The 24,445-nt window shown below is 31.0% G+C and overlaps 1 protein-coding gene across 1 annotated transcript; it reads left to right on the forward strand.

Moving 5' to 3' along the window:
* Window positions 1–18,928: 18,928 nt before the first annotated feature.
* Window positions 18,929–20,814, forward strand: LOC113769147. The gene is made up of 2 exons (XM_027313621.1): window positions 18,929–20,093; window positions 20,189–20,814. The coding sequence occupies exons 1-2, from the start codon at window positions 18,929–18,931 to the stop codon at window positions 20,812–20,814; spliced, it is 1,791 nt and encodes a 596-aa protein (XP_027169422.1).
* Window positions 20,815–24,445: the final 3,631 nt, after the last annotated feature.

A 24,445-nucleotide genomic window follows, 5' to 3' on the forward strand; every position in this document is an offset into this window, starting at 1 on the left:
TGGTTTTCCACAAAAAAATTTTTACGCTTTCAATGAATATATTTTTTAATCACCACTTTATCTCATATACATTAAATCACTACAGTATATTTTTACTACATGGCCCTTGAGCAATCTATCTTGCTGCTCTATATCAATCCGACTTAAAACTTTAGTACAATCCATCTCGAACCTGGGACCTGTCATTTTTTTTCCTAAGCAATGTAAAATAAACTCACAAAGAAAGATTGTAATAATATCCACGAAGAAAATGAAACGACTACTAAATTTTAATTTGGACCATTAAATCATTGGCACACTTTTACTTTAATTTTTAAACTTCATGTTTCGTCGCTTTACCCTTTATAATATGAAATTTATCTCACTTTAGTTTTTAAACTTTACTTTTGAATACTTTACACTCTAAAGTATGAAATCTATCTCATTTTAATTCTTAAACTTTGAGCCTCACTTGTCTCCTATTCTTTAGTTTTGATAATTCTGTGCGATGGATTTCATACTTTAAAGGGATAAAATGTGCAACGGATCTTCTATCTCATTTTCTGTGACACTCTTTATTCCACTTTTTATTATATTGTTATTTTTCCTTCATAAATATCATTTTTTTGTTCTTTTTTTGTTTTCTTAAGATCCAATAACTTAACTGAGTAGTACACAAAATTTAACAAACTCAAAAAATTAAAATGCACAAAAAATTAGGACTACCAATAGAGTTGGGCCAACCGAATTCGGCTTGTTCGACTCGAAAGAAGCTCACTGAACTCAAACTTTAATTGGACCGAGTACAACTTGGGCCTAAATATTAGAGTCGAACTAATTGTGAGTCAAGTTTGGGGTATACTAGATTCAAACCCGATTAAAGCCCGACCCATATATGAGTATAATTATATATGTAACATATATATATATATAATATCTATAATTTATAAATATTTGTACTGTATATAAAGGGAAAGGAGAGGGTTTTGGGTAAACAAAATTCTATCACTTTATATACTTCCTAAATTACCCTTGATGATGAGGAAACTTTTGGTATAAACAAAAATCTATCTATCTTTGATAACTACCCACTATCAATATAATTTTTTTATCAAGTAATATGCATTTTCTCATATTCTATTTTTCAACTTATTTCGAAAAGGAAAAATTGCCAAATTGGTCCCTAACATTTACATAAAAACCTTTTTAGTCCTTAACATTTAAAATCAGCCAGAATAGTCCCTAACATATAAATTATGATCCATTTTGGTCATAATACTCGTATTTGCTCATTTTTCCAACCGAAAATAGCACGCTTTTTCTCACGTGGACATATTTTCAAGGGCAAAATTAGAAAACATAAGTGATTTCCCTCCTAAAGCAAAAGTACATCGAACCACACCCCTTTTTCACCTTTCCCCCTCAAATTACAGCCACAGTTTGCATCATTGTATTCAGAGGTGTTCGAAAGAATAAGCAGCAGCAACAACAACAACAACAGAAGCTTCAATTCCACATTTACACTGAAGACAAGTGTGTTTTTCAGTTTTGCCCTTGAAAATATGCCCACGTGAGAGATGCGTGTTATTTTCGATCGGAGAAATGAGCAAATACAAGTATTATGACCAAAATGGATAATAATTTATATGTTAGGGACTATTCTGGCTGATTTTACATGTTAGGAACTGAAAAAGTTTTTTATGTAAATGTTAGGGACAAATTTGGCAAATTTCCCTTTAGAAAATCTTAATTTTAATTAGCAACTACCAATTATGGCTATGAATAACTACCAAATAACTACTTTTAATAACTTTTATTTTGGTGAATTTTTTACATTTGTATTTTAAAAATATAAAACCAATTTTCTTGAAAATGATTTCAATAAATATACACAAAATATTTCACAAATATTTTTTCTATTAGTTGTACACACATTAGTGTGTGCCTTGAATACTAGTACTTACTCCGTCCCATTGAAAGTGTCTACTTTCTTTTTTTGGCTGTCTCAAAATATTTGTCATGTTTGACATTTTTAATTACTTTATACTCTGAAATTTCCCTTGTACCCTTCATTAATGATGCATAAAGACAAATGTGATGGGATTTTTTTCTACTTTTTATTTTAACTAGCACATGACTAAGGCAAAAGTGGAACAAAAGGAAAAACTTTTTGGTAGAGTGTACTATGCATAAAAAGTACATATCTCCAAACATGACTAAATATATGGAACGGAAGGAGTACATATTATGAAATAAAATGTTAATAATTTATATGTAAATTTGTATTAACTATATATATTATATAAATTTATATATTTAATTATGAATTTAGACCAAATCCGATTTGAATCTGAATTCATATAATAGTGTGAGCTGAATTTGAGTCTTTTTAATATGAGTCCGAAGCCCAAAGCCCAAAAATTCATACAAATTGTGAGCCAAGTTTGGGCTTGCTAAATCCTGACTCAAAAAATCCAATTGACACTCCTACAAAAAATGAGATTTTTTTATGAAATTTCTGATGTATTGTTTAATTTTCTATTATATATTGCATTTTTGAAACTATTGTATTTATTTGTTTATTAAATTAATGGTTATTGGATTTGAAAGAAACAAAAAAGAACTAAAATAAAATGTTTATGAAAGAGAAATAGCAATATAATAAAATGTGAAATAAAAAGTGGCGCAAAGAATGGGAAAGAAGATCCGTTGTATATAAAATGTCAAAAAATGAAGTTGAAAGTCTAAAGTGAATGAATTTCATACCCTTTTTTATTGTAAGTGGGAGCACTTGAATCTAAAACCTCTCACTTACAATAACTCTTCTAAACCACTCAATCCATCCCTCACCCAATGAATTTCATACCTTAGAGATGAATGGTTCAAAATGAATATTAATAAATTGAAGCCTCTTGAATAACATGAGTGGATGGGTTAAAATTGTATATTAAACAAGTTCATTTTATAATAAATTATTATCATTCAAAATACTTAGGGATAATTTCAAAAACCTTCCTTAAGGTTTTTAACAATTTCACCTATTCCCTTAAGGTTTGAAAAATTACATATACCACCCCCGAGTTTACCGTTTTAGCAACAAAAACTATTTAATGGTCAAAATTTTGAATGAATAACCCAAAATGCCGTCATGAAATTATGAAGTTCATTTTACCTTCTTATAAAATTATTCAAAAACTGTGGAACATGAACAAAATTTCAAACTTATTTTCAATCCTCATCTCTACTATTTTAAACCTTTTAATATTACTACATTTCAAATTAGTACCATTATCACCATGACCATTACCATCATCAATCCCTAAATTCTAAAACCTCAATCGAAATTTTAAAAAAAAATCACTATTAAACTCAAAAAATTTCAATAACCTCATCAATATAACATCCTATCCCTCAAATATTAAAGTATCAATACCAGCCCTATCCTTTTTAAAGCCAATTACATCTTCTTCTATTCATCTCCAAATCTTCCAAGCAAAACTAAAATTAATTTTTAATATATTATTATTGTGTTTTACAAATGATCGGTTATTCCACGAGTGAATTTATTTTTGTTTTCATTAAATGTCTAATTGCGTGATGCATTCATATGAACAAGATTAGGAGTGGATTGTTTAATTGCATGAAAAAATATTAATATGTTAAGGCTATTATGGTCATTTTGTAGGGCCAAAAGGTGTATATGTAATATTAAAAATCTCAAAGGTACTAAGTGAAATTATTAGAAACCTTGAGGGAGGTTTCTAAAATTATCCCAAATACTTGTTATGTTAATGAATTGTACCGCGTCAACTCATTAACAAGTAAGCCATGATATGACATGACTGGAAAATTTAGTGGATCAGCTCCTAATTAAGATTCTCATTCCGGATACGACAAAAACCATTGCACCAATACTTAGAGGATGTCCCCAATGATCATCAAGTAGCCAAGCAGTCCCCTTCGACACTTTAAAGATAGTATAGGTGTCAAAAGAACCGTACTACGAATTACTTAATGTTTGGACAAGGCAAGGCTGTAAAAGCCGGAAGACTGACGACAAGATAATAGATTTAATTGCATCCAGCTGGAAGCTGTTTACTTTACTACTGTCTGGCTATTGTGCCATCCCCCAAGATTATCCGGATTTGTATAGGTTATTTAAAAGGATTAATCTTCTTTACACACTTACAATAGATACATTATCATCATTTAATGTATAATAATTAATTTAAATTTAAATTTTATGTATGTATCATATATTCAATCGTAATGTGTAATGATGTATACGTCACAGTATATATAAAATTTATTCTATTTAAAAATCAATTGAAGTAGAAAAGCTAATTCTCTTTTCCTTTTCTCTAGAAAAAGTCTCTAGCCAAAATTTCTTTCAATTTTCTCATGGGAAAGAGATTAGATTTCTTCGATCTTTCCATGTGACAGAAGTCCTTCCAATATTTCTTTTTATTTATGTGAATAAAATTTCTCTTAAAGTTTCCTAATGAGAGTTTCTTCTCCCTACGGAGTTTTCTTCTTCTTTAGACTTTTCTAATAAGAGTTTTATTTTTTTTTTAGGGATTCTTGGTAAGAGTTTTAAGTAGTTTTATTCATTTTCCTTTTATTAGATCTGAAATTTTTCAAGTTTTGATTATCAAATTTGAAATTGCTTAGGATTATTCGATAGATCTCACCATAATATCTAAAGTTGAAACAGTTAATTAGTAGATCTGACAATTAGAAACATGTATAGATCTACGTGAAACTATAATTATTTTATTTTATTTTTTAAGATTGGAATTTTACAATGTAATTTTCATTTATTTTTCAAATCTGTAGTATCCATTTTTCAAATTTGTTCTTTGATATCTGTGTATGTTTGATGATGTAACTTCTACCATTAGTACAGATTTTAATAAAATTATGATGTTTTATTAAAAAAAACCAATAGATGTAAAAAGTCAAATTAAACAATTTCTTACTTCTGTAAGAAAAGGAAAAAGGTTTTGTAAACTCATTAAGTATTTTGATACATACCTTTAAAAACAGATTAGTACTTAATAAAATTATAATTAGACCATTTTATGGAATATGCCATGAATAATCCAATACTTAATAACTTAAAAATGTATTATTAATTAGTAGTAGATATATAGGATGAGATATTTCACGATAAGGTATCTCAAGTCAATTAATCTTGGTATCACTCATCATCCCCCCATGAACCAGATGAGCCCTAATAACTTGTTGACGATCCAAGTTTCTTTTTTTTTTTGTTTTTTGTTTTTTGAGCAACAATCCTATGTTAACGTGAAGCAAATATGTACCACATAATAACTCCAAAGGGTTTGTTTCTTAGCATCATTCAAGCCTGCAACCTGGGACTCACTTCTGATCTAATTGCTGAATATTGTGGCCTTTGTGATGGACTAAAGCTGGCACTCAGTCTAATTAAGGGTTTTCTTTAAAATTCTATTTTCAACAGTAAAGGTGGAATTTATGAAACGGAGAATGCGGCATGAAGATTTTAACCGAAAACCTCCTATTCTTGAGGTGTCAACCTCGTCGGGATATTCTTGAACAGGCATGACACTGCTCCAATTGTATGTCATTGCTTCATATTAGTATCTAGATCTAGTACATAGGAATCAGGCATAGTTATTGGGAAGCAAATTTATCTAGGTGCAAATGTGATTTCAAGTATGGCAGAAAATTTTTTTGTCTCATCTTTCACTTTATATAAGCTGCCCTTCCTAGTTAAGACGCCTGTATATGAAGGACTTGGGGGAAGTTGTCTCATCTAAGTTAATGTACTAAGCCAATTTCCTGCTTTAATTTAATTTTACTCTGCGCTGTCACCCAAAATAAAACTCAAGCATAGCTGACTTTTCTAAGATCGAACACCAAATTCTCTTAGAGACAAGTTCGGATATTTTTGTAAATATTATATTTTTACTTATATTTTAAATATATATTTAACTAAATTTTAATATTTTTAATTAATTTTTTATTTCATATACATCACATTGCTAGATAAAATTCCGTTGAAAAAAACTTAGAAGTAGTTCCAACTGATCATGACAGGGAAGGGGAAAAAGTTAAAAACTTAAAAAGTTTTTTAGTGCTAAACAGACTAGACATGTTTTCGCATTACGAGGTTTGATTGTACTCTCTCTCTCTCTCTCTCATGTCGATTTCTATGAAATCATGTAGAGGAATTGGCTTCAACATATTTTGGTCCCATTTGACAAATAAATTTTTTAAATATTTGTCTAAAATTTTACTGTAAAAATTTTTTAAACAATTTTTAAAGTGTGTAAATTTTTGAATATCTTGAAGTGTATAGTTTAAAATTTTTGAAAAGTTTTTTATGATTACTGTAGCTAAAGTTTTTAAAAAACTTGTAACAGACAAACTTGACAAAAAATTCAAGTGCCAAACAAATAAATGCATTTTATTCTACTCCGAGCCTCCCACTCTCATTTACACCAAAATTTTGCTCGGTTGGCAGGCATGATCACAAATTATATGTTTCAAAGTCATCCAAGTAGTGGCAAATGCAGGAGTTGATTCTTGAATGAAAGTCTGTACTAGTGTCTCTTATTGTTCACCTATTTTATTCTTCTAAAGATGCTAGAACAATTTATTGTCAAAAATTCAATTGCAAAACGGGAAAATATGTCTAAAACACTTTCTGGATGTATCCTTAAAGAGAGCTAGGTAACAATCTGTTAGCCTAAAAGATAAGAATCTATATCTTGGACACTTCTTCAGGTTTTCCCATTCTTTTTTTTTTTGGTTCCTTGGTTTTCATTCCTGCTTTTTTTCTTTTCTCTTTTTGTCTTTGTTTTTGGTTAATACAATTCGTTTTTGTGTTTATGAAATAAGAATATGAATTTAGAATGTTGTCAATACAAGTTGACTCAATTGATAAAAACGAATCATTTCTTTGTAAGAAAGTCTTATGTTCAAATCTTATTATTGATGTGAAAATTGTATTAATAAGTGATATGTAAAAATCTCTATAAACAACCTATACTCCATTATCACTGATGTCTATCCACCTAAATTTTTTTTCTACCAAAAAAAAAAAAAGAGAACATGGAATATCCGAAGTAGCATGGGGCCAGTACTTAGACAAATCTGAAACAGCTGCCCTTGCTTTTACTCCTAAAGGCATTTGTTTTACGCAGTGAAGTTGTCCATTCTCTATCCCCTTTCTAATGGAGTAAGTACGAAAATTTCGACACAACCAGCTGGTTTGCTTTGACCATTTTGTACTGGAAACCAGCTAGTTGTACGTTTGGGGACCGACATTTTTGTCCTTCTTCAGTCTACCCATGCAGCAAATTGCCCCACTTCAAAGATTACTTTCTCGTCTCAAATGACCCTAGGTTAGATAATATAATCATAACAATGCATATAATTACGCTAACTACATAGCAAATAAAGCTAACATTCTGGGACCAAAACTTTAACTAGATTATGTAATAAGTAACAAAAAGGGAAGAAGTACTACAATTTAGTCCCCACCTTTTGGTTCCTGTGATAAACCAATATCTAATTTTTGGACTAAAATTAATGCGCTCCCTAAAGTTTTTTGTTTTGGAAAAATTTTCAGATAGTTAACAGAAAATTACAATAGCCAACGGGCAAAGTCGAATTGTCGGAAGTTAAAAAAAAAATTTTAATTTGCATTTTCTGTCCCTAAAATTTACAATTTTCATTGATATGGTCCGTTATGTTTTAAATAGTTATATTAAAGGTTTTCAAATGAAGTAAAATGTGAGCTGAATTAAATATTATGACAATTATGTCTCAAATCCCTATAAAAATATACTAAAGTACTTCGCATCACCACAACCTGTCCTTCAATCTAAAGAATATCTCTTTATTAAATTAGTTGCAATCAAACAAAAATATAAGAATAAAACATAAAAAGGAAAATTAGTGGAAGAAATGAAGAGTCCTAATCAAATATATAAGTGTATTCTATCTATTATTACACAAAATTGTTGCACGAGTTATGGTTGTAGGTTTTGAATGGTTGTAATTAGGATTCGTGGTTACAATGATTAGTAAAAGTAAGCACCAAAATGAAGTACTCTTAGGGTTCAAAAAACTTCCCGTCATTTTTATTGTCTTTCTTTCCCCTTAAAATCCGATATTCCAATAATAAGATTTTAATATATTTATATATATGTTCATGTACATGGATAATTTTTCTGAATATCTCAAATAATTATAGAAAATAGCTATTTCATTTAAATTTCTAGTGCACATTTAACGCAATTTCAACCCAATTCACATTTAACTCAATCCTTAACTATATGGGACTATAAGAATTCATATTCCAAATATTAGACACAAAATATGCAAAGTCAAAAATATTGGCCATCGACAATTTGATTTCGATTGTCAAGCATCGTTGAATTTTAGTTAACTGTCTTAGTTTACCTAAAATTGAAAAACTTTGGCCACCACATTTATTTTGGTTGAAATATTAGGAGCCAATTTAGTACACAAGCTAAATATTAGTGAACAAAACCAAAATTTTAACCTAACAAAAATTTCAACAAACTATCTTACTGGAAATTCTTTTCTTAAAAAAAAAAAGCACTTTTAGTCCTCATATTCTAAGGGTTTGACCAAATTGACCATCAATGTTTAATCCAAAACAAATGTAGTTCCAAAAGTATATAAAATTGATCAAATTCGCTCCTAATATGTTATGAAATTGAAGAAATTTATTTATATACAATACACAAAAAAATTTACAAAGAGTATAAACATTATAGAACATTTATAAATATCTAAAAAATAAGCATAAGGTAATCTGAAAAATCCAATTTAGCACAAGAATAACGTATTGTTCCAAGATGTGCTCAATTATTTATTTTGTGTACTTTTCTAGTAAAGTAAATTAAGTAGTATGATTTATGCATGAACTTATGTACGTTTATATTAAATTGCAAATTGGCTTCACTTGGCGAGAATTGAATACTTCACACATTTTAACATTTCTTGGAGTTTTTAAAAATGGTTTTATTTTTAAAAAAAAATTCTTAGAAATTTATAGAATTTATGTGTATCTTTATACACTGGTAATAAATTTTCTTAAAGTCAAAAAAAGCATTAGGAACCAATTTGGTCAATTAATATAGTTTAGGACTGTAAGTGTTTAGATTGGAAATAAGGTACTAATTTGATTGAATTACATATTTTATGGACTACTTTTACTTTGGTTGAAACAACGAAAACTAATTTGGTCTAATCCCCAAACTTTGAGGATTGAAACTATAATTTTCCCAAAAAATATAAAAAGAATCGAAAACCATAGCAACAACTTAAACCTTTACTACCAAGCAGATATTTAAGTGGAATATGCAACACTTAGCAAATAATAGGAAATAAGAAAAAAAATGAAATAAAACAAACTATCTCTTCTAAGGTGCTATACATCATGGATGAAAGGGCACTTTGGTAATAAAATTTAGTCCAGGGATACTTTGGTCAAATTCGTTGAACATGAGGGACAGTTTAGTGCCACCATCATTTGCCAAAGCACAAATAGCCATGGAGATCTCAACTTCGCATCTCTTTAGCCCTTCAACTACTAAATCAAATTTTAAAAGATTAAATGCAGAAAATCCTCAAAAACGATTATACCATTTGAAAAGTACTTGACACACTTTGTCAACTAAAAATAACGGGAAATTTATCTCTAGTCAAATGACCAATTTGTCCTTCATTAAAATTAAGTTTAAGAGGCAAACAAATTTTTTTTTGTGAGAAAAACTGTCACTTTAAATAGACTAATTTTCACTTTGTAAGAAAAGTCTAATTGAAAACACATAAAAATAAAGTACAGGGTGACTTTGAACGATAATTACGATTGTGGGTAGTCAAACGCTAGAAGGGCAAAATGGGAAAATTGAGGAACTATTGATGTAATTTGTCAATCTCGTAATCTTCCTCAGCTTGTCAAACACTGTAGCTTCACATACTAGGCAAAATTTCACTTGAAATTTTAATAAGAATTTAAATGGAGCAAAAACCAAAAATGTTCATATAAATTTGGCAAAATAAAGCAACAAAAGCTCAATACCCAATTGAAATTAAAACCAACATATAAGTAAACAAAATATTGGACTTAGAAATTTCAACAAAACACCTGAATTTTCACTTAATTTTATGCATATTGAAAGAACCTAAAAGATACAGCTTGCAATTAAAGAAATATTAGTAAAATAGGATTTCTGAGATTCTTGGAGTCTATTTATTCCCTATCTTCTTTCTTTTCTTTCCTTTTCTTTTTTCTTCTCCTTCTTTTGTTCTATTATCATTTAAAATGACCTCATACCTTTTTTATGAAGTGAAAAGTTTATTTAAAGTGGCTATTTTTTCTTACCAAAAGGGTATTTGCCATCTAAGCCTTTAGTGGAGAATAAATTGATCATTTATCAATTATTTGGATGGTAATTTTTTCATCATTTTTAGTTGATCAAGGGTGTAAAGTCTATTAAATTACTTTACGGTGTAAAGAATTGGTATTATAGTTTGTAGAGGTTTTCTGCATTTAACCAAAATTTTCTGTTTTAATGTCCTTTTTTCACCAAAGTACCATCCCCCAGTTTTTGTTTTTACTTTTTTAACTTTTTAGATCTTAGCTGTTGTTGATTTGTGTATATCTAATGTTACAATTTGTGATTGTGTGTTTTCTTTTGTTATGAATCAGAAAAGAGAATGAAACATAGAAAAAGAAGGACAAAAAATGTCTTAAGAAATTCTCAGAAAAATTAGGAAAACAAAAAAAAAAATCCAACATAAATAGTAATGCCCAAGAAACCAAAGCCCAAAATCACAAGGGAGGCAAAGGAATAGAAGAGCCTAAAGAAAAGTCAGCAAAGGTAGTCCAGAACAAAGCCGAATGAAATGAAAAAAAAAAAGGGCTTGGTTTCTTCCCATCCGACATGCACGGCAGCGTATTCTACTAACTAATAGGAGACGGATCCCAAACTACAATGCCCTATGGCAGATGAATATAATTGAGGTGTTTCTTTTATTAATTTCCTATTCATTTGATCATCTTGGACTATTTTACAACCACATAGTTCTAATTAGCGTGACATTTTGTTGAAAATCTGTTCCCTATGGGGACGCATTAATTTAGAGTTCACGTATTAATTTTTTTTATAGCAGTAATTGTAAAATTGTACTTATGAGTACACAATTAGTTAGGTATGAGTAAAGTATGCTAAGTAAATGCCTATTATGACGTTTTAGAAAAATCCTTTTTTTTTTAATGTCCATTTGCTTTCGAGCTTTGATCATTACTATGACCTTGTCAGAAAAACCCTTATGAACTTTGATCATTACTCTCTGATCGCAAAGTTACAGTAGAAAACACAATGGTTGAAAATCATAATATTATGTGTTGATTTACATGTAATATCATTCCAAGAATAAGAAGAGAAGGAAAATTCACATTCTAAAATATCCCCCTAATTTTTTTTATTAACTTTCATCATTTTTTCACATTTTATCTAAGGAATGATCATGTATTAATAAAGGATAACTTCAGAACCTCCCCTAAGATTTCCGACAATTTCACCGAGCTCTCCTGAGATTTGTAAAATTACACCTATATGCCTTGATTTGATAGTTTTAGTAGCCAAACCTTAAAATAATATTGACTTGGTCAAATTTTTAAATGAATATCCAAAAATGCCCTCGTGTAATGAGTTTTAATTTATTTCTCCATATAATTATAAGATTATCTAGTATAATTACAAGGAAAAAGTACCAAATTTTTTATGTCCACATCTACTATTTGATAAATAACTATAATAATAATTTTTATCACCATGATAGGATACTTTAGATGGTATTTTATTATGTATTTAGATTTATATTATGAAAAATAAAATATTGAAATAATTCTTTTAAAGTTTGTGAATTTTCGAGTAGTGAGATTATCATAATTTAGTAGTCATTTTGGGCCGTTTCTTTTTGATTTATTGTTAATTTTGATATCAAAAAATAGAAAACAAAGATCACAAAAACATTGGATTACATATAAAGTTAACTCATAAAAAAAATCACTAGTTTGACATTTGGTTACAATAGAAACTAGAAGCAATAGTGGTAGTTTTATAATTTTATTAGCAAAAAATAAAAAAGGAATAAGAAGGAAAAAATAACTAAAAAATAATTTTGAAACTCATTCAAAGTATAAGCATATCAAACAAGAGAATTTCATTAAAATATTTAAGGGTAGTATTATCATTCTAAATAGCAAGGGAGGTATGTGTAATTTTTAAAACCTTGAGGGAGCTAAATAAAATTGTTAAAAACCTCTAGGGAGGTTTCTGAAATTGTCCCTATTAATAATTCTCTTAAAAGATCATTAACTATTTGCAGCATTCTCTCCAAAGGTTTTTAGGACTTTAGTACTTTTACTGAAATTCTTAATTGATTTTCGTACTGGTCTCATCATATGATAATAAATCTACTAAACATTAGTAAGCTGTTTAACCGATCTGATGAAACCGATAAAAGCCAGGAACTGGTTCAAATGAGTCCGGTGGTGGATTCTTCTTGCAAACCCTTCTCCAGTAGCCCTGTCTCCATTTTCCTTCATCGAAACGGGTCGACTATCTTGGTGATTTTAAATAATTCCAGCCTTTTATTTTATTTTTTATTTTTTACGTTGTAGACAAAAAAAAAAAAAGAAAACAAAATTCTTGAAGAATTTATGAACTCGAGTCTGGTAGTTATCCAGAAATTCGCTTTTATTAAAAAATTAATCTATGAAACAATGGGTTAAGCACACTTTATTCTCTATAATGTCAAACTTGTTTTATTTTGCTACCTTAAAAGTTTTATCATCACTTTTCCCCGTCTGAGTTAAGGAAAAAAGTTATTTGACCATTACCAAAAGGGTAAAATGACTAAATAATGTCTAATATTTAGTTGATAAGATTATCTTTACCATTTTGGGGTGAAAATGAAACTTTGCTGATATTATATCATTACCCTATTTGAGAAAGAAATAGCGTTCATGGGATCAATGACGAAGCCAGGGGACTGAGAGTGGCCAGGAGTTTTGAAAATTTTAATTCATTGTGTGTAAATATATGCGTGAAACAAAAGTGGTTCCTCTAATTTTTTACAATTTTAGTTTATATTATGAGAGTATATATATATATATATATATGAATTAGCCACTAATTTTTTTAAATTTTGGTTTATATTATATATATAAATGAGTCACTATTGAATTAATTTTTTCTTCAAAATTTTTTTTATAGTGCTAATTATTTAACTTTCAAAAAATTAAACATATAATTTGATGATCCATAGTAAATTGATCCAATTTGATATATTATAACAAAGAGACCCAATTCATAATTATCAATGGGTTAAAATAAAAATAATACTTTATTGGCCCATATACAAATATACAACTTAGCCCAATTGCCTAACTGTGTACATAGAAAAGTAAATTGTTAGAAAATTTAGTACTGATTCAATCATAAATGAATTTAGTTTTATGAAGGAACGTAAAACTCAGTTTACTTTTAAAAAAAGAGATTGAAATTTTAAGATATGATAACATAACTTTACTCTTTTTAATTGAAAATAATTATATTTATATTGCATAGTTATTTATTTATTTATTTTACACAAATAACATATTGGAGCATCTTCTCATAACGTGCAACTTGGGTGGTTTGTGATATTATAAGATATTTAATCAAAGGTTATTTCTTGTCTTAATTTTCGTATTATGCTGCATATTTATGAAATAGACATACCTGTATAATTAAATCTAATATTTGATATTTTTCGATATCATATATTTAAATAGATGAAAATTATTTTGAACATAATATGTTAAGATAATTTTATTAGAAAAAATTTTGGCCCATCCTAGCTTTGTCGCTGCATGGCATGTAGCTTAAAAAACAAAAAACAGCAATTTTGTCGTACAAAAGAAAAAGCCTAAAATTAAAATTAAAACCTCTAAAGCCCAGATAAAAAGTTAACTTTAAGCTTTTGATTATCATAGGCCAGTATGTATTTGTAATTTCATGTTTATATGCCGCTCTGTTTTTTTGTCATAATTTGCAATAAAGCCCCATGTATGCAGAAACTATTTCATATATTTTTAACTTCGTCCATTTCGCCTCCGGGGCTGTTTTATTTTCCCTTTGAGCTTTTCCCACCTTTTATAAATCAAATATTTCTTTTTGCAGTTTTCTCAAATTATCACATGTCACGTTTATTTTGCAATTTTCTCAGATTATTACGCGCCGCATATATTTTGTAATTTTCTCAAGTTATTACATGTCAAGCATATTTAGCAATTTCCTCTAATTATTACATGTCATGTTTTACCTACGGTAGATAGTGTAATGACCCAACTCGTTTTAGTGCAAAATAATTAGGCTAGTCATTTTCTAACTATAGTTAGATCAATAAAATTAAATTGACTATATACCTGAATTTACTTAATAGAAAACTAATTTAAGCCAATTGTTTACAAAATGATAGAATTAGGATTAAGCATCTAAATACATAAAGGTATTAACGATTAAAATCAAGCCTTCAGGTCCTTCAGTGGACTCGAGCAACTTTATTTAGTAATTATATACTATTATCAACTCCTTTATAGGACTTCAAGTAGGTTCCAAAACCTACATCAGTGATCTTGAGTATCTTAAATTTAAAAATAAAAAAGTGTGTGAGTTTAGAAGTCCAATGAGAATCGTGCGTGTACACCTATAGTTCAAAATAATAATTAAATTAAATAAACAAATATTTGAATAAGTACAAAGTTCACCAACATAATTGAATAATGAGAAATTCAAAAAGTTCCAAATTTATCAAACAAACTAAAATAAACAAATTGTTACATAATTGGCTCCTACTCAACTTACGTCACTCACTCTTTATTGGTTCTACCTCTTATGAAAAGAATGAATCTTTTTTTTTTTTCAACAAGTCTAACCCCTAAAGCCTTTAATATGCAAAGTTTAGACCATTCTACAGTATACAAGATTACTCTAGAGGAATTGGAGTATTCTAAAACCTTTGTACATCTTCAGCAAAACCTCTATACATCTACCCAAAACCTCTATATACATTCGGTCACAGTTCTCTCGATGAATCAGACAGGCTACCGATTGGATGTCTTTCCAGCAATCCCCTCAAGGTAGTGCAGGTTTGGTGCTTGACTGAGTTGAACACGTGTGGACAATGTCACGGGTCGGCTATCGTAGCTTCAGCGACTCACGCGGCACCAGCGATCGTTTAGCCTCTCTTGCCGGAAGATCACTAGTTCAGCCTAACCTCTCATGCACCCAAGTATTGTCGGTTGTGCGGAAGCCTCTCTTGCCTGAATATCACTAGTTCAGCCTAATCTCTCGTGTGCCCAAGTATTGTTGGTTGTGCGGAAGCATTAGAAAATGTATGTAAAGTGAAGGAAAGAAAAGCCAAAGATAAAGGTTTTTGCTCAAAAGAACTCTCTACTTCTTAATTGCTTCTTTACCAACTTTCCAACTTGGTTATAAATGTGGAGGTTTTGCTCTATTTATAGGCAAAACCCTCAAGACTTAGGATGACTCTAGACTCTTCTATCAACTTAGCTATACAACTTGTTCTTCTAGAACGTTCCGCTAATCGCTTGAGCGTTTCCTTACTCTATGCTACACAAGTGTGAATCTTTAGAAGGTTCCGCACCGTTCTTGTTCTAAGTCTCTTATGTACAATGGTCTTGAACAACCTAGAGAGAGATTCGGAAACCTCTAGGTCGTGCTACACACTTTTAACAATGTTTGGAGAAGCCTCCATGCCTTGCCATTTGTTTGGAGGATTGGAGTGTGGGTCTACAAGCCGTCCTAATTTTTCTGCTGTTTTTCTTATATATAGTAGGGCATGTCTGTCCGACTTGGGACGGACGCGCACGATTGCGCGCAATCAGGTGCGATCCGTGTCGCAAAGAACCAGCCTTCCCAAACTAAATTAATATGTGGGTTCACATCACAGCCTCCCCAAACTTTGGTTCTTGTGTTCACAACAAAATAAAGAATATCTTCTGGAAGCATAAAAAAAAAAACTTAGATGAATTCAAGGTCCATGACATCAACAACCTTAGAATTACAAAACTATAAAAACCATGTTACGAACTGCTCAACATGAAATGCTAAAATTGAAGGAAAATAATGCGCAATGCAAGTGTAATTGACACGAGACTGACTATTCATTAAACATTCTAAATAATGCGCACAAACTATTTGTAACTACCAACCTGTCAAAATTAACTTTTAAACTCAGTGGTCATCCTACTTATATATCCTTAATTTTGTTGTTTTTGTTTCTTTAGGGCAAAAATCAATTTTGACCAGTAATTATCAACTATATACAATACCTAGTTTTAAATTTATTATTTTTTTAACATTTCACAGGTTGATATAGTATGAGAAAATCTACCATAACCTAAATCACTTGCACAAGCCTTTTTCCTTTTAAGCAACTCTGATAGTTAGACTACATTAATTTCTAAAACTACAAGTCCAATTATGAATAAAAAGGTGATTGTTAAAACCACTTCTCTGATCTAAAGTTTACTTGATTCCTAACTAAGTTTTTACTAAAGACTTGAACTATTCAATTTTGTTCCAACTTATTATTATCATATTCTCATTTTTCTATGCTAACCATAGAAATTTCCATCGATATGTAGTCACTAATGTAGTTGCGGGCAACAAAGCATGATCTCATTGATAAGACGCTTCATGTGTTGAGTCACCAAGGAGATAATGGAGAACCATTATTGATCTGTTAAAAAAAGAATAAATATCTGTTAAAAATAAACCTAATGCTGTTGCAAATTATCAATGTTTTTAGACTCGGACTGTAAGATGAACTGTAGGGATGGCTAGTTCGCGGTTTTTCTGGTTCAATCGGACGGTTCCTTGGACCACTGTTTTTTTTTTTTGCAAGTAAGACTATGCCTATGCAGTAAGCTTATACGACGGTAAAAATCCACAAAAATCCCTGAAAATTTGGAACTAAATCTGGAAAAGATACCGCCAAAACATAAACACTATTCAAGCAAAAAAATCACAAATTCATTGAAACTTCATTAGATAATAAATAGTTAAAATTCAAATGGCAAGTCAATCCAAAAAAATCCAAAAAAATCCCTAAAAATTTGGAGCTAAATCTGAAATGCCAAGGGCAAACAATAAACAAAATTCATGCAATAAAAATTCACAAATCCATCAAAACTTCAACAGATTAGTTAAAAATCCAAGTGGCAAGTTAACACAAGAACTAAATTTAAGTGTGTCAATTGGTTCTAGAAAATTTCTTAAAACAGAATATTTATCAAGATCTTCAATTTGGATTTAAAGCTTTAGAATCTTCATCACCAAATTGCCAACTTGATACAAGGACAAGAATCCTGACATTAGACTTTCTTTCACTACAACAAAAATGACCTTTCCTGACATGCCTATAAGGACACTTGCTGGTTTGTGTCATTATAGTGAACATATCATGACACTTATTAATAAACTCAATAATATGTACTATAATTTTTTTATTTTATCATGATATACAAATAATAATGTGCCTTTAGGTAACCTATGATGACACTCTGGAAAATGTGAGATGAACAAAAAAATAAAAATAAAAAAAACACAGAAAACGACATCGTTTTATTTTGGCTCCAAAACACTTAGCTGAAGTACTGTGAAGTTTCATTTTGCCGGCAAAAGGACTGGGTGAAAATTTTCTTCTTCTCATCTCTCTCACCTCTCAGCATACAAGCTATCTCGGCCAGTCCAGAATGTTGGTAGCAATCGAAGCTATCTCCGCAAACAACCATCTTCATCTTTTCTAACCTCAACTTTAAATCCCTCGGCTAAGACATCTGGAAGGGCATGCAGGGAGTAAAAGCTGAAGAACGGAGCTCTACATTGGGAAAGCGGGAAGATACTTCAGGTGCGCATATCTTGTTCCAAAATTGAAGTGGTAAACACAATGAAGCTGTTGCCCATAACCTGTTCGATAAAATGTCAATTCCCCCTTGTTTTTCATTTTTTCCTGTGAATCTCTTTTAATGTTAATCTATGAAACTTAGTTGTAATTGAAGCTCTGTTTAGGCTATGAATAGAAATCGACTTGGAAGCTCTTTGATGAAGATCAAAATAGCAATGGGGTGACTGGAATGACCTTTTTGCAAGACAAGTGCAAAAGTTTAAGAAATAGGTTGATGAAAATTAATATTTAAGGACTTAATTAATGGACTTTTTGTTGAACTGCACATTGGTCATGTGCTGGTTATGCATCCGTGACAGATAGGTTCAGATTGTTGTTGAGCAAGATTATTGAATAGACAAACAAATATTATGTCGTTATTGAGATGGGTGAGATCGAATGGTGTACCATTTGATTATGTAGGTGTGATTGACTCGAACTTCCACCCCTCCCAGTTCAGGATGACATAGCACCCTTGCGGGTTCTGTTTTTTTTTCTCAATTTAGTCCTGTTTCTAGATCAATTAGCTGAATAGTCATCGCAACTTAAAAGAATCCTTGGACCAAAAAAAGATTATGAGTATAAAATAAAAAGCTAGATAGATTCTCTTCTTTCTTTCACATTTCACTGTCTCTCTGTGGTGAATGCTTTTTCTTCATAAATATCTGCTGGCGGTCTAACCGTGTCATAAACCTATGCCTTTTCTAAGTACTAATGTGTAGTTGTTGTTTTCATGCTCTTGGAAGCTTGTTGGAGGACATTTATTTATATTAAAAGTATGGATAAAAGTTGGATGGATTTTCCAGAAAAGTATGAGGCAGGACTTCAAATGTTTCTAAACTTTGCATTTTCTAGATCAAGTTGTGACGGACTGATTTTGTGTCCTTGCAAAGATTGCGGCATGGGTGTTTGTGTGACTAAAATGGAAGCATATGATCATTTGAAAGTGGTAGGCTTTATCAAGGGTTATAATAATTGGATAGCACATGAAGAACTTTCAAACTACTATGAAGCCACATCTAATTCTGAAAATACATCAATTGGGGTTTCAAATGGGACTAATGACATGCAAGACTTGGTCCATGATGTATTTGGGATACCACATGGAACAAATGAATTGAATAGAGAAGGGGACTTTCCTGTTTCAGAGGCTGAAAAATTTTACAAATTGATTGATGATTCTCAACAGGATTTGTACAGTGGTTGCAAAAATTTCTCGAAGTTGTCTTTCATTATTCGTTTGCTTCACCTAAAATGCCTTGGTAAGATGAGTAACAAGATTTTTAATATGCTTGTTGAGTTGTTGAGAGAAGCATTTTCGGAGGCCATGACTAATTTGCCTTCTTCTTACTATGAGGCTGAGAAATTGATGAATACATTGGGGCTGGGTTATGAAAAGATCGATGCATGTCCTAATGATTGTTCTCTTTATTGGGGTAGTGCTGAAAAAAGAACTTCATGCGAAACATGTAACGAGCTTAGGTGGGTTGCTTCAGAAAATGATCCAACTAGTGAAAAAAGAAAAATCCCTCAAAAAGTATTGTGGCATTTTCCTTTAAAATCTAGATTACAAAGACTATTTATGTCTTCTAAAATTGCATCTCAAATGAGATGGCATGAGGAAAAACGTACAAAAGATGGTTGTATGAGACATCCAGCTGATTCTCCAGCTTGGCAAACTTTTGACCATCTACATCCAGAATTTGCTAAGGATTGTCGAAATGTTAGATTGGGGTTGGCATCTGACGGGTTTAATCCATTCAACAACATGAGTTCTACACACAGTACTTGGCCTGTAGTTTTAATACCATATAACTTACCTCCGTGGATGTGTATGAAGCAACCGTACTTCATGTTGTCCTTGTTAATACCCGGACCATCCTCTCCTGGGAATAATATTGATGTTTATCTACAGCCTCTAGTTAAAGAATTGACCGAATTGTGGGATTTTGGCATTCAAACTTATGATGCATCCCAAAAAGAAAATTTTCAATTGCATGCAGCTCTGTTGTGGACCATTAGTGATTTCCCTGGATATGCAATGTTATCTGGCTGGAGCACTAAAGGTGAATATGCTTGTCCTGTTTGTCACAAGTTCACTCATGCACGACGGTTGACTCATAGTTTCAAATATTGCTATATGGTCATCGGAGATTCTTAGATAGTAAGCATAAATTTAGAAAGCAAGCCCAATTCTTTGATGGCACCGAAGAACATGGAAAGCGACCACCATTGCAAACCGGGGATATGATTGTGAGTGAATTGGGAGACTTGCAAATTAAATTTGGAAAACTTGTGAAAGGTAATCCGAAGCTGCCTTTCAATTGGAAAAAGAGGAGTATTTTCTTTGACTTGCCATATTGGAAAGATAATGTCTTAAGACACAATCTTGACTTCATGCACATTGAGAAGAATGTTTGTGAAAATATTTGGGGGACATTGCTGGATATTGAGGATAAAGCAAAGGACCATTATAATTCCCGCCGTGATTTGAGAGAAATGGGAATAAGAAAAGAGCTGCATCCCATTGAGACAGAACCTGGAAAGGTTTACTTACCTCCATCTTCCTTTGCAATGGATAAAAAACAGAAAACTATGTTTTGCAATGTGCTAAAAAAAGTGAAAGTTCCAGATGGTTATGCAGCTAACATCTCAAGATGCGTTCGAGTAAAGCCACCAAGAATTTCGGGGCTTAAAAGTCATGATAATCATATTCTAATGCAGCAATTGATGCCTATAGCTTTGAGAAAGACTTTGCCAAAATCAGTGCGCTATCCTTTGATTTGATTGAGTAGATACTTCAGGCAGCTTTGTTCTAAAGTTATTTGTCCTCAAGATGTGGTTCGTTTGGAAAGTGAAATTGCCGTTATACTCTGCGATCTTGAGAAATGCTTTCCACCAACATTCTTCGATGTCATGGTGCATTTAACTATTCATTTGGCAACTGAAGTGAAATTAGGTGGCCTGGTGTATTATCGTTGGATGTATCCTGTAGAGAGGTACTGCTTGTAATTCTAATTATGCCTTAAATGTTTATTACTTTTTTTCTTTCTTTGATTTGTGGAACTAAACAGAGAGTTTGGAATGATGATACTTTAGGTACCTAGGAACATTAAAATCTTATGTTCGAAATAAAAGTAGGCCTGAAGGTTCGATTGCTCAAGGCTACTTGGCAGAAGAATGCATAAACTTTTGCTTGTTGTATCTTGCGGACTATGTTGAGACAAAATTCAATCGTCCAAGCAGAAATGAAGAAGTACATAAGGAAATTGAAGAGGGTTTAGATATATTCTCTAAATCAGGACATCCTTTGGGGAGGGGCAAGGCAACAGTTTTTGATGCTCATATCTTGAGTAAAGCACATCAGTATATTTTATTTAACTGTGATGCTGTCACACCTTACATAGAGTAAGTTCAACTACAACTTGATGCATTAAAATTTTATTGTAGAATTCAATGTATGATTACAATTTTGACTCATGTACTTCTAGGCAGCATCGTAGATTGATAGAAGAATGGCATCCTCAAGTTCCACAGCATCTAAAAGAGCGCTTGCACAGCGAAAATTTTGCTTGTTGGTTTGCTGAACATGTACGTAAAATTCTGAATATTAAGTACAATTTGAATTGTAGGACTTCAAATATAGTTTTATCATCTTTTTTTTTTTTTACAGATTGACAAGTTAGAACTTCCTCAAAATGTTTCGGTGTTGAGAGACTTGAGGTTCCTTGCTAAAGGTCCAGATGTTGTTGGAATCCAACATGACAAGTATGTTGTTAATGGATTTCGGTTTCACACCAATGAAGTTGAGAAGAAAAGAAAAACGCAGAATAGTGGTGTTACAGTCAATGCAACAACATCCAGTTTTGCAAGTATAAGGGATCAAAATCCAGTTTTGAGTGAACTAGTCTACTTCGGCGTCTTGAAAAATGTTGTTGAATTAATTTATGGAGGTCATCGGGTGGTGTTATTCAAATGTGATTGGATATCAAATGGTTCGAGAATGAAACAAGATGCTGATGGGTTTACTGTAGTCAATTTTGCAAATGTGAGGCCTCATGTTGAGCCATTTATACTCGCTTCACAAGCATCACAGGTTTTTTATGTGGAAGATCCAACTGATAAGGATTGGCAAGTTGTTATCTCTACCACTGCAAGAGGTGGATATAACATGGGCACAACCATGGATGTTGAGACATATTTGCAAAGTGATGTTGGCAATCCTGTTGTTGAGAATGAAAATGAGGAAATTAGTTGGGTTCGTGAGGATGGACTTGGGATTGAAGTTGATTTGTCCCAATATAATCTGATTTAGTATCTTTTATAGTTGCTAAGCTTGTTGGCCCAGAATTATTTGTTATATGTTTCAATTGCTAAGGCTCTACTACTGGCTGCAATTACTTGTCTACATTTCGTTGGTCTAAAATTACTTGAAGGTTGTGAGTTTTGGTTCGTTTGATTATTGTATACATCAAACTAAATTTGAAGGGACAAATATGGTTTCAAATTTGCGGAATTGCAGATCATGGTGTTTATTCAAGCACCTGCCCGTACACCATACATGGTCTCAATTGAAATGTTCTGTGCAATCTCTAAATGCCTTTGTGTTATGGGAAATTGCTATCCATCAAATTCACTTTCAAGTTTGATTATGATTCGTTAAATGTTTTAACAAAATTGTTATTATTATTTTTGATAATTACAATAATCATTTCTTTGTTTTGTTTTTTAAACTTTTGAGTGTAAGATATAATGCAATTTTTGCAAATCAATTCAGACCAAACATAAAACAACCCATTACTAATTTTAAGAGCCCAATGGGCTGGATAAATACTGGTCATTATTTTATAAGCAATTCCATTAATTGTAAGCTGTAATATTAATGTAGTGAATCATTGTATTATGGCCAATTTTTGATTTCCAATCACCCCTCTCTAATTTTTGATCAATAGAAATAATTTGAAACTTTAATCGCTAAATTTCTTAAATAATTTTTTAATACAATGGAAAAATTATTTTTTAAATAAATAACAATTCAAAAAGTGAAATTCTCTAAATTTCCGGTCGAACTGATGTTTGATCGAATTTAATCGGTTTAGTCAAAATTTTGGATTAACCATTAAAGTGACTGGAGACACGATCGAACCGGTCAAGCACGATCGAATAGATCAAACCGATCATACTGATCAAACATTGTTATTGCATATTCTGTATATATACTCCATAACTAATCTTTGATTGAAGGTTGTTCGGTTTAATTGAATTTTTGGATTAACCATTGAACAAGACTGGAGACACAATTGAACCGGTCGAATCGACCGAACCGATCATTCCGGACTTGGATTGTTATTGCATATATGTCCACTCCATAACTGATCTTTGGGAGAGTTTAATCGATTTTGTCGAAATTTTGGATTGACCATCAAACTTTCCACTAATTTAACGTTTATTAGTGGAAAGTTCAAATTTAAGATCTTGTAAGTGTTTAATAGCTTCTAATTAACACAAAGTTGAACGGCAATTGCTTTGGAATTGAAAACATTGAATATTCTAAGTGTTTAATTGCTTCTAATTAATGCAAAGTTACACGGCAATTGCTTTGGAATTGAAAACATTGAATATTCTAAGTGTTTAATATAAAATTTATAATATAATATAATATAATATAAAATTTATAAACTCCATTACCGAATTCGAACCAAATTCGAAATATATGAATTCGACAACCCAAATTCTAGTTTAATTGCTTCTAATTAACACAAAGTTGAACGGCAATTGCTTTGGAATTGAAAACATTGAATATTCTAAGTGTTTAATTGCTTCTAATTAACGCAAAGTTACACGGCAATTGCTTTGGAATTGAAAACATTGAATATTCTAAGTGTTTAATATAAAATTTATTATATAATATAATATTATATAATATAAAATTTATAAACTCCATTACCGAATTCGAACCAAATTCGAAATATATGAATTCGGACAACCCGAATTCTAGTTTAATTGCTTCTAATTAACACAAAGTTGAACGGCAATTGCTTTGGAATTGAAAACATTGAATATTCTAAGTGTTTAATTGCTTCTAATTAACGCAAAGTTACACGGCAATTGCAGTGAAATGTTCAAATTTAAGATCTTCTAAGTGTTTAATAGCTTATAATAAACACAAAGTTGAACGACAATTGCTTTGGAATTGAAAATATTGAATATATATATGTTCAATCAATTCTAATCCTAACATTTATCAGTGGAAAGTTCATGTATTCACAAGTTTATTTTTATGTTCCATAAACTAATTCGATCCTTCTAACGGCTTGTTAGACTACAAGCCGTACATAATTGCTAGTAGCATAAAATAAATTGGGTACCGAAAACATTTTGATTAAATTCATGTTTTTTGTTAGCTTCACAAAATTTT

Source organism: Coffea eugenioides, chromosome 4 (genome assembly GCF_003713205.1).
Source record: "Coffea eugenioides isolate CCC68of chromosome 4, Ceug_1.0, whole genome shotgun sequence".
Classification (NCBI taxonomy): domain Eukaryota; kingdom Viridiplantae; phylum Streptophyta; class Magnoliopsida; order Gentianales; family Rubiaceae; genus Coffea; species Coffea eugenioides.

Excerpts from the sequence above, each read along its gene's own strand:
- LOC113769147 (XM_027313621.1), top strand. The coding sequence starts at position 18,929 with ATGGGTGTTTGTGTGACTAAAATGGAAGCATATGATCATTTGAAAGTG. Across the intron at positions 20,094-20,188 it reads ATCTGGCTGGAGCACTAAAG|ATAGTAAGCATAAATTTAGA; the intron begins GTGAATATGCTT and ends GGAGATTCTTAG.